The sequence below is a fragment of the Balaenoptera borealis genome, assembly GCF_965194805.1.
Source record: "Balaenoptera borealis genome assembly, chromosome: 16".
Lineage (NCBI taxonomy): Eukaryota > Metazoa > Chordata > Mammalia > Artiodactyla > Balaenopteridae > Balaenoptera > Balaenoptera borealis.
Window position 1 is genome coordinate 66955104 of NC_138872.1, and position 11557 is coordinate 66966660.

The 11557-nt window shown below is 49.8% G+C and overlaps 1 protein-coding gene across 15 annotated transcripts in view; it reads left to right on the forward strand.

Annotated features, from left to right (window-relative positions):
• The window catches only part of VWA3A (von Willebrand factor A domain containing 3A), a 53533-nt gene that overhangs the window by 41325 nt on the left and 651 nt on the right, over window positions 1-11557 (forward strand). For 7 of the 15 annotated variants that reach the window (XM_082362400.1, XM_082362401.1, XM_082362402.1 and 4 more), the window contains 8 exons: window positions 318-455; window positions 1409-1517; window positions 4332-4476; window positions 5242-5390; window positions 5804-5951; window positions 6679-6802; window positions 8245-8342; window positions 8531-9674. In XM_082362400.1, the coding sequence (XP_082218526.1) occupies window positions 318-455; window positions 1409-1517; window positions 4332-4476; window positions 5242-5390; window positions 5804-5951; window positions 6679-6802; window positions 8245-8342; window positions 8531-8582 (963 nt within the window). In that variant the 3' untranslated portion in view covers window positions 8583-9674. Of the gene's footprint in view, window positions 1-317; window positions 456-1408; window positions 1518-4047; window positions 4477-5241; window positions 5391-5799; window positions 5952-6658; window positions 6803-8244; window positions 8343-8530; window positions 9675-11557 lie in introns of those variants that run through there. The other 8 variants (XM_082362398.1, XM_082362399.1, XM_082362404.1 and 5 more) reach the window with 8 other exon arrangements.

The window sequence follows — 11557 nt, forward strand, 5'->3', positions numbered from 1 at the left end:
TAAACTTTAGAACAATCAGGGTTTCCATTCAAATTTCATGGGAGAGGGTTGAAATGGAAATTGGGGAGGCAACAGTATCCACCAGACTAGGGAGAAGTAAGTGCTCAATAAATTTTGTTCCCTGTTCCCCGTATTTCTTGTGCATCTCTCCCCCGCACAGGGGCAGGAATCTGAATGTGATGGAGGCTCAGTGAGGACCTGGGAACCCCACATTCCAAATACAAGACAGATTTCAAACATGAGGTTTTAAAAGATGAGTCAATCATTCCATTAAGCCTGAATTACCCAAGATAATAGTTCTTTCCTTTATTCCAAAGTGGGTAGCAAATTATGGACTAAAAAAACTGAAGATGGAGATCTCCAGATACCTCGGTCCCAACTGCACTCATCAAAAGTCAATACAGACGTCGGCGTCAGCCAAATACTGCAGTATCTTCCCCAGCATAGAGATCAACGTAAGTCAAGATTGGTGTTGGTTTTTTTTCTCCCAGCTCCTGTCTCTTCTCAGGCACAAATGGCTGGGTGTGTTGGGGAAAACTCCACATGAATGTGTGCCCCTGGCTTCAATTCCTGCTTCTAAGAACCCCACCCCCCAAAGGGGGACTGCCCTCAAGGAATAGGAGATGCAGAATCCTGTTGGAAGAAAAATCAGCCCCTCAGAGTGCCTGAGACCATGCTCTAGGGTTAGAGGGGCTCATTGGTGTGAGAATTACAAACAACTGCCGAGAATGTAGGGCAGTGGCTGGAATACTCACTAATAAGAACTCTGTACCCTGATACTGATGATGGTCCCATCAGGATGGCCGGGAACAGCGCTTATGACAGGAGGTGAGGGGGTTCTCTATTTTCTAGTTTTGAGGTAATTTTTTTTATTGCTTTGACACTGGAACAGGTAAATTTAGTAAAAAATGAAAATCTAATCGTGCTTTTAAAAAAGAGACCCCATTTTCTCTCCTTGCCCTTTGATATGACATTGTCAGCTATAAAGCTAAAAATAGCCACCAAATTCAAAATTATCCACCAGAAAAATTTTATGGGAGTTTAATCATGCTGCCCCCCTCCTCCATCGGAGGTCATCTTTTAGTTTGAAATTTATCGACCTCCCATCCTACCATTAAGGGTTTTCTATTTAAAATTTAGAGATACTATGTTTTTTCTTATTACAGTGACCTCATCCGCCACAAAAATCGTCATCCCAATTCCCACACACCTTCCGAGAACTATGCATTTGGTAGTTTAATAAAAGAAAAAAGCTTTTAAACAAACAGACAAAAATGTATGCTTAACAATATTTTGAAAATTGTGAACCACAGTAGACTAAACTATTTTAGGGGGTAATGGGGAGGTGAAGAAATAGCTGACGGGGTGGGGGTGGTGGTGGAATTTTCCTTTGCTTGCCTTAATCCAGGGGATGGTGAGACACATTCAGTGTACACCCAGGGAAATCGAAGCGTACATCACACACCTGGAGAAGGTGATGCGGTGCTATGTCCAAAGGCTGCAGTGGCTGCTGTCTGGTGAGCCTGCCTGCTATCCTGGAGGGCGGAGGAGCGTGATGGGCAGCGGGAGGGCAACCCCAGGGACCCCAGGGTCAGTCCTTCCCAGGCTAGGCACTCACAGACTGACTGTCATCCAGGGGCAACGTGACTTCTGGGTTCAGAGGTCAGGCAAGGTGCCGGATGACAGGGAGGTAGAGCACGAGCCAGAGCACCAGGGAGAACCAGGCCTGTTCAGGCCGCTCTGCCAGGTCGTCTCCCACACCTCGCCTCCCACACCTCGTCTCCTGGGTGTGACTGAAGGGCTGCTGCCCCTCAGGAAGCTCAATTTAGTATCGATTGGGCCCCGTAGGACCAGTCCGTGGAGGTAGAGATGGGAGGGGCTCCGGACAGAGAAGACGGCCCTGTTCTTCTTTACAGAGAGCACCAAGGCCCCTCTGGGAGAGGCGAATGGCAGGGCTGGCTGAGGAGAGCCAGGCTCACATCCCAGAGGAGGCTGGGCTGGGGATTAGGAGATGGTCTGAAGCATCAAGTCCAAAAGGCCGGGCAGACAGCTAGAACTGAACCGGAGGCTCAGTTCAGGCTTTGGGGCCTGGAGGGTTCCTGGGACGATAGAGGAAGGATCCCAGGGTGGGCCGCTCAGGCTCCTGCGCAAATTCATTAGGTCCAGTCCTCTGCAGTAGAACCTGGTATAAACAGCCCTTGGGCTGACTGCTGCTTTCCAAAGCCTCTGGAGCGGGCGGCAAGCTCGGGTGCAGCTGTCAGGTCAGAGGCTGAGGCGGGGCCACGAGGTCGTGTGCGTTCCCCATTCCCAACGCACACTTCCCGCCGGGGAGAGTGTGAAGGCCAGCCGTGCAGCCGCTCCTTGTGTAGCACGAGTCGCTCCCCCACCTCACATACAGCTACACACCCAACACCATCTAACGCCTCCGAACGTACCCAGGGGATGCTGCACTGAGCCACTCATTCATTATTCAACGAATAAGTGATGTCCTCCCGCTCCGTGCTGGGGAGGTGGTAGGGGAAACACTTCACAGGTTCCCTGAGCTCATGGAACATATGGTCTAGGGGAGACAGTTGTTACCCAGAGAGCAATGGTGACAAGTGTAGGGAGGAGACAGGCATGGTGCAGTGAGAGAGGGGCAGGGGGCCTGCACAGAGAGATCACGGAGGGCTTCCCCGAGGAGGTGACATTTGAGCTGAGATCTGAAGAATGAATAGACGTCACCTGAGGAAAGAGAGGGAAGACTCTCAGGGCATGACTGAGGTGCTAAGCGGGGGAGGAGGCTGAGTACAAAGACTGAAGGAAGCAGGGGGGCTGAGATTAAAGGGTGCCACCATTCCAGGGAGATGAGGCCGTGGCCCAGACTTTATCCTAAGAGCAATGGGAAGCCACTAAAAGGTTTTAAATAAGGGGAAAGTGATGAAGTTAGCATCGGCAACAATCCCTCTGGTTGCTGCGTGGAGTATAAATTGCTGAGGGGACGGAGTGCAATCAGGGGAACCTAGTAGGAATCCAGGGGAAAGATTAGGATAGCTGGGAAGGGTAGTGATGATGGAGACGGACAAAGAAAGCAGAGTTAGATTAGGGAGGCGATAACGGCGGGGCTCGGTGGCTTGCGGGGTGTTTCCGCTGTCTGGTTCCCAGGATGGATCAGCTGGCCTTCTGTGGTGGGAGGCCCCTCGGCCAGCTGGCTGGCTGTCCCCGTGGAACGTCCCACACGCCTCAGGATGGCTCCCCTCATGTCCTCATGTTGCCATGAGCACTGCCAGAGAACAGCCCAGATGAGTCCTGGAAGATTCCTGGGCAGTGGGTCCAGCCAGCTCAGGCCATCTTTTCCTGGAGACCAGTGGGCCCTTTTTGCAGCAGTTTTCCATTTTTTCTGCTCCTGCCTCCAGTGAGGTCTGAGGTGTGATTCGGGAATGCTGGACATGCCATCTTCTGCTCTTTGGCTTCCCCTGTGTTACCTCTGTTTAGCCTTGGGGCACCAGAAGGGCTGGGGTTAGCGGTTGCCTTAAAGCATGGATCAGAGGACCTGGATGTGAATCTCGGCTTCGCTGCCAGGCTGTGTGACCCTGGGCAAGTCGCTGGCCCTCTCTGTTTCCCCTTGGGATAAATCCCAAATCCTTTAACAACCTCTCCAGCTTTCTCTCTGTCCCTCAAGCATGACATGCTCCTCTCTCCCACTCAGAGCCTTTCACAGTCTGTTCTCTCCACACACACGCCCTCTCATCCTTCAGGCATAGCTTGTCTGCTCCCCACCCCACATCCATCAAATTCAGATTCCCCCAGGTATGTACTCCTTAACTTTTTGTCATAACCCTCAGCAGAGCGGTAGCTGTTGGTATAACATCCGTCTTCCTTGCCTGACTGGCAGCTCCGTGAGGGCAGGGACGCTCTCTCATCTCCCCTGCACTTTGCTCAGAGCCAGGCACACAGTGCATGCTCACTTGACTTCTGTCAACCAATCTACAGACTCCATGCTCTGTAACATCATTTCCAGCCCCAAACAATACTGTGACACCACTTAACCCAATCACTTAACTTTAGGGGTGAGGAGACTCAAGCCCAGGGAAGTTATAATCACTTGGGCAAGTCATCCCAGGCAAAGCCACGGCTGAAACCTTGACCTCCCGAAGCCCAGTCCTCACACCGGCTCTGCCCTTGGACAATGACCCCCCTAGCAACACCACAGAGGCCGTCTCCCAGTAGGTTCACATCTGATCCATGATCACTCAGGCAGTGGGTGTGGCAAGACCTTGGATTTGATAGCTGCAGTGAGGAAAACCACCCTCACTCCTCCCCTGCCTCTGCCTCCACCCGCCTCGGAGCAGGGAGCCGCCGACTCTTTGGTGCCATTTTGGAGAGCAAAGTGTGCATCCTGCTGGACACGTCGGGATCCATGGGCCCCTGCCTGCAGCAGGTGAAGACAGAGCTCGCTCTGCTGATCTGGGAACAGCTGTGGAAGCACTGTGACAGGTAAGAGGCAGGGGTGCTGGGGCGCAGGGGTCAGGAGATCCAAAGGATAGTTCCTGCGGCTCCCCTGGCCAAGGTCACTCCCTCCTCACAGTTCCAAAGGGCCTGGAGGCTTCCGAAGAGCTCTTCTGAAGAGCAGGGAAGAACACTGCCTTCTGAAGCAAAGTGGTTTTTACAAATCCATCTCAGGCGCAGGGACAATTGCAAGCAGATCAGAGGACCCACCAGGTGGCCTTGAATTGTGGATTTCAGCTGAACTTGATGTTTTAAGAGAGGGGGTTTGGGGTAGTTTGTTCTCTCTACCCAGAAGGGTTGACCCTGAGGGGATAGCGGGAGACTCTGGTCCTAGGCTGGGACTCCTTCTTGCCTTAATATTAAAAAGAGCAGACACTTATAGAGCACTTTCCTTGTGCCAAGCGCTTTACATGCGTGATGTCATTCCGTTTGCACAACGATCCTATTATTATCCCCATTCTTCAGCAAAGGAAACAAGGGCTTAGAGAGGTTAAATCATTTGCCCAAGATTGCATAACCAGTAAGTGGCTGAAATGGGATTTAAATCTATTTCTGTCTGCATCCAGAATTTTCACTGTGTATGTTCTCATTCTCGGGTGGCCCACAGGGGGCCCAGGGCTTGCTGTAGGGTCTTCAGGGATAGGTGTGAGTCCTCACGGAGGTTACTTCCCCTGAGGTCAATATAGACTGGTGCGTTCTAACCAATCTCTTTCACCTCCTCTCCGCCCCCCACCTCTTCTCCGCTCTCCACAGTTTTAACCTGCTCAGCTTTGCAGAGGGCCTACAGCCGTGGCAGGACACTCTGGTGGGGACCACAGACGCAGCCTGTCACGAGGCTATGCAGTGGGTGACCAACCTGCACGCTCAGGGGAGCACCTCGGTCTTGCAAGCATTGCTGGCAAGTTCCACCACCAAGCCCGACCCAGTGGCAAAGCAGAAATACCATCACCCCTATCCTGACATTGCACCATGCTTTGCAGTTTACAAAGAGCACTTTAGAATTTACTGTTAAATCATTTCATCTTCCCAGCAACCCAGTGAGAATGAGATTCTCGCTGTTCTCACTTTATAGATGAAGACAGAGGCCCAGAGAGGTTAAGTGACTTGCTTGGGGTTAACCAGCTAGGAAGTGGGCTGAGCTCTTTCTCCTAAACCTCAGCAGCTTCCTGGTCTGTCATAGGCTGAAAGAGGAGGCTCTCAGTCTTAATGACAAGTCGGTGAGATCCAACCAGACTTGGGGACAGCAGGCCAGTGGTTTCTGAGTCCTGGTTGGCCCCTCTTCTGAGCCAGACAACCTACATGCTCTTTCAGAAAGCTTTCAGTTTTCCTGATGTGGAAGGACTGTACCTCCTGACCGACGGGAAGCCAGACACAAGCTGCAGCCTTATCCTCAGTGAAGTCCAGAGACTCAAGGAGAAGAGAGACGTGAAAGTGCACACCGTTTCCCTGAACTGCTCAGACAGGTGGGCGGTGAGGAGGCGGCCGAGTTGTATCCCTTCCCCACGGCCACGTGTCTGAGGGGCAAGGCTGATCCTCACCTAATCCAGGGACTCACGTTAGACGCTGAGCTCTCCTGGGCCCAAGTCCTGTGTGTGAGCAGTTAGGAGGCCCTGGGCAGGCATTGCACCGGAGAGAGCCCCTCTGTGCCCCTGCCCACCCGTCAGCATCCTGACTTTCTCCAGCGTGGAAATGGATTTGCACCAATTCCCGCAGTCACATGCTGTGTTCTCCCATTTTGTCTTTCTTGGGGGCACATTTGTGAAAATTTAGGGGCGAAAAGTTTAAAGTAGCTATGGTTATTTGTATAGAAGAACATGTGTTCGACATGAGAGATTCAGCTCCTTCAGAACATTCATATTTAATCTCTCTGTCTAAACCGTGAGCTCCGTAAAGGTCACACTGTGTCCCTGCCAGGCCAGACACATAGTAGGCACTGGATAGATGTCCAGTTAAGGAATGGGGCCCCGTGCTTTGAGGGTGACCCTCATACGGTGAATCCACTTCACACAGCAGTAGCCACTGCCACCCAAATACCAGCTGGGAGAGTGGGCTTGGTGATGCTGACACAGTCTCAGTGGCACAGACCTCAAAGTCCAAGACCCCTTACCCCACTCATGTGACTTCCCCAGGGGCTGGGGGCTCACAGAGACCTCGGTGGGCCTGGCCCCAGCCCTCTGTTCCTCCCCGCAGGACAGCGGTTAACTTCTTGAGAGATCTGGCCTCTCTTACTGGGGGCCGCTATCACTGCCCTGTCGGTGAGGACTCGCTCTTCAAAATACAGGGCCTGCTGACCAGGGGCTTCATCGACCAAAGGGTAGGTTGTGGAGCTACTGGGTGAGTTCTGTTGAAACAGCTCAATAAAATGTCAATAGGCGTGGCTTTTTCCTCCTGGTTGATAAGATCTCTGCTTCTCTTGTAAAACAAAGTATTGACTCAAAAGGTTGTGTTTCCCTGCTGCTCTCCTTTTAGGCTGCCTCCCCTAGAGGCTGGGAAAGAAGCAGGGTTAGGGGCATTATTTAATAGTAGAACAGTTCACATTCACCGAGCACTTCCTGCATGCTACAGGTTTGTTGCATTATGTAAATTACCTCTTTTAAGCCTTCCAGCCATTATTATACCCATTTAACAGATGAATGAACAGGGTCAGTCAGGTTTCGGAATACACCTAAAGTTGGAGTAAATGGTAAAGTCGGAGCCCAGACACCCATGCTCCTAAGTTCTGTGCTTTAATTCTTGGATATTTCTGTCTTCCCGCCTTAAATTCATTGAAGCACAGATATTCAAATGATCTGTTAAAAAATAAATACAGTAAAGTCATAGGTTTTATAATGCATGCAGGATAAGATCTTACAATCTGATAGAAAAATTATGTACATATTCATACCTTCTAGGAATGTGCTGCTGTGAATTACAACATTTCCAGGCCAACAAATCATCCAGTAACACAACCAACCAGAATACCAGATTTTTTTTTTTTTTTTTGGTGGGGGGGAATTAAAGTTTACAGAACATTGCATAATTTTTGAAGTCAATGCTTTGCATGATTTCTTTGAGTAACTGTTTTAGGGGCAAATATTACAAATAATACAGAGATCAGAATAAGTAAAAGTAATGAATATTCACCCATATCCTTATTACACAGGAAAACAAACAACAATATTGGGAAGGTTCTCTGTTTCATACCTTATCAAATCAGATTCTTTGAATAGTTTCTGGGTGCAGAGTGGGACCTTTGCCACTACTGCTCCCAGGGAGAAGGAACAGTTTCATTTCTTTCTTAGATTCTCTTGCTAATTGTGAGAACTTGTACTTTTAAGGCTAGGCTCTAGAATTTCATTAGTTGACATAAGAAAAAGGCATGTCTGTGGAGCTGTTTTACTAGAAGAAATAGAGAAGGGGCTGTATAGGTTTTACTGATTAACAGTGAGATAAGGTGTATATACTACTTCTGTTCTACTGGGCAGAGCTGTGCTGACTTCAGTGAAGTCCAGAGACCCTCTTAGTTTCCACCATCCCCTCCCTACACTGACTCTCAGACATCTCACTGCAAAGTGTCCTCTTTGCAGAATGACTGCTTTGACAGGTGGTGAGCTCCCTGTCCCGGGAAACATGCAAGCTGAGGCCCACAAGATTTCCTGCACTGGGAGGAAGGCTGCTTTGAGTTCACTCTAAAACTTTTCTCCTGAGATTTTGGATTTTCAAGTCCCACCCAGTCATTTAATGGATCTAACTTCATACTCATTTCCCCTTTTCAAGGACCCCATGCTGCCACTATTTGAAGGAGATGATTTAAGGAGATTGGCCCAGGAGATCACCAAGGCCAGAAGCTTCCTCTGGCAGGCCCAGTCCTTCAGGTATGCCCTTCAAGCAGCCCCTCCCACCTGCCCCGTGGCTCCAGCCTACCCAGACCCTGGGCCCCCGTCACGTCAGTGCCCACTCGGTCATGACACCCTTGCTCCAAGAGCTCCTGCCCTGCTTCTCCCTGCCAGGCCCAGAAATTTGGGCATCGAGGGTCCATATTTCTTCATCTCCTGTTCACTAGGTCCCAACTCCAGAAGAAAAACAACATAGAACTGAAGGTCGCTCCTTTTTAGAAAAGTGTCCTCAGGTAAGGGGAGGGGATGAACTCATCAACTTTTGAGTGCCCGTCAAGGGCCAGGCAGCATGCTCTATTTTGTGGACAGCAGTGACTCTGGGGAGGGATCAGAAACAATGATTCCTCTAAATAGAAAGGCCATCCTACGAAGAACCACTCAGCAAGTGTTGGCCCAGAGGGAAAGGTGCCCTAGAAAGCTGTAACCCACAGATCAGCATGATTCCAGGCACCAGGACTCCCTGGAAGCTGAGAGAGGAAAGCTCTCTATCCCTGGGTCCACCCTAATGTTCCCGCCTTGTCCCCAACACACCTTACACTTCAGTCACAAGACTGTCACTTGCTGGAAGTCCTGCACTGAGCCCCCTGCTTGGAACATCCTTCTGCCACCCTCTGCCTGCTGACTCCTTCTCGCCCATGAAGGCACAGTGCAAGTGGCATCAGCTCCACTGTGGAGATGCCCCTGGGACCCATCAAGAGCTGGGAGATGCCAGTCTTCCCCCCATAGCATCCTGACCACACATCCCTCTTTATAGAGGTGACACTTAACTACACTTAGCACTCCACATTATGCTTCCTTGCTCCCTTGTCTCTTCTCCTTGACCGTGAGCTCCCTCAGGATGAGGCTGGTGTCCTAACCATCTCTGGGTCCCAAGAATCTGCCACGTGGCAGACACATAGTAAACAGTGAGCATGAAGCTTAGTTGTGAGAGCCCAGCTCTGGAGACCAGCCAGACGGGATTGTTTCTGCCCCGGTCCTCTTGCGCTGTGTTTCCCCACCACCCCGATCAACGGGTGCGATGCAGACTCACCGTCAGCCCATCTTGGAGGAAGAAGAAACAAGTGAGTCTCACCGCCACGCACCGCCCCTGCTCGTCTGAACTGAACTGAAGTCTGTTCGGGAGCCCAGTCCAGAGCGAACGCTCAGCTCAAGCATGTGAAAATCGGGCTGGACCTGCTGGGCCAGCCCCACTGTGTACATATGAAACGACTGTGTCATGTGTTATGTCAGCTGGGGTCATTTCTAAGACAGGAAAAATTGCTTTAATTTAATTAATAGGATCAAAGTTACTTTTAAACGGATGTGATCATTGGTGTGCGTGTCTGTGTCTCTCTCTCTGTGTAAATTTTTGGTGTGATAAAACTTTATTAAAAGACTTGTATCTAGATATATGAAGAACTCCGAATAAGAAAGATGATAGGGCTTCCCTGATGGCGCAGTGGTTGAGAATCTACCTGCCAACGCAGGAGACACGGGTTCGAGCCCTGGTCTGGGAAGATCCCACATGCCGCGGAGCAAATGGGCCCGTGAGCCACAGTTACTGAGCCTGCGTATCTGGAGCCTGTGCTCCGCAACAAGAGAGGCCGTGATAGTGAGAGGCCCGCGCACCGCGATGAAGAGTGGCCCCCGCTTGCCACAACTAGAGAAAGCCCTCGCACAGAAACAAAGATCCAACACAGCCATAAATAAATAAATCACACCTAGTATAGTGTAAGTGTAATTAAAAAAAAAAAATAAAGATGATAAATAAGAAAATAATAAACATCCGATTTTTAAAAAATGGACAAAAGGCTCAGACAGGTATAAATGAACAAGAGGTATATGAAAATAGGTGCTCAACAGCCTTACCCATCAGCAAAATGCTAATTAAAACTACAGTGAGAACCGCTACACACCCACCAGAGTGGCTAAAAATAAAGACCGGCAAGTTGAAGACAGGGAGCAGTCGGAACCCTCACGTGTTGCTGGAGTGGAGGGTGGAGCGGTGTACCTTGGTGCAACCGCGCTGGAAAACTGTCTGGCAATTTTCACCGGAGTAGAACGTGTGCCTTCTCTCTGCCAGCGCTTCCACTCCAAGAGAAATGAGTGCCCACGTTCGACAAAAGACATACACAAGAATGTTTACAGCAACTTTATTCGTAAGAGTCAGAAAATGGAAACTACTTAAATGCCCATCAATGGTAGAATGGACAAATTGTGATACATCTGTGCAGTGGAATACTACACATCAATTTAAAAGAATGAACTACAGCTATATTCAACAAGCTGCATCAATTTTATGAGCAATATTGGGCAGAAGAAACCAGACACAAAAGAGTACAGGCAGTGTAATTCCATTTATATGAAGTTCAAGAATAGGCAAAACTATTGTTGGTGACAGAAGTCAGAATAGTGATTACCTTGTGTGTTGGGGCCACAACGGGGCTATACCTTGATCTGGCGGTGGTTATATTGATATATACATAAGTAAAAATTCATCAGATTGTTTAAAAACACAGTTTACGGAGACTTGACAAGCCATGGCTTTGGCCAGGCTCTGTACTGGCCCAGGGAGACAGCAGTGATCACAGTCCCTTCCACAGTGGGTCTCAGTCTGGTCACTGTCTTGGACAGCTGCCCTCTGCATCATCTCTATCCACGCCTGTGGTCGCTGTAGTATGTCACTCAGGCTGTCATAACAAAGTACCACAGACTGAGTGGCCGAAGTAACACAAGTGTATTGTCTCCAGCTCTGGAGGTTGGAAGTCCGAGATCTAGGTACAGACAGGCCCATGCTCCCTCTGAAGGCACGGGGAAAGGTCTGTTCCAGGCCTCTCTCCTGGCTTCTAGCAGTTCCTTGCTTCTGGCAGCATAACTCCAATCTTCCCATGATGCTCTCCTGGTGCACATGTCTGGGTCCAAATTTCCCCTTTTTATAAGGATGCCAGTCATACTGGATTAGGACCGTACTCTAGTATGACCTTATCTTTAATTACATCTGCAACGACTCTATTCCCAGCTAAGGTCGCATGCTAAGGTACTGGGGCTTAGGACTTCAACATATGAACTTGAGGGGGGCACAATTCAGCTATAACACTTGTGTTGTAAACTATGCTTCTCCTAATGAGATGGCACCAGCCAGATGACACTTGGGCCTGGGGAACAAGAGTTCTCCAGTCCTGCTGGTGGGAGAGGAAGAGGCTGGTCTTTGTGAA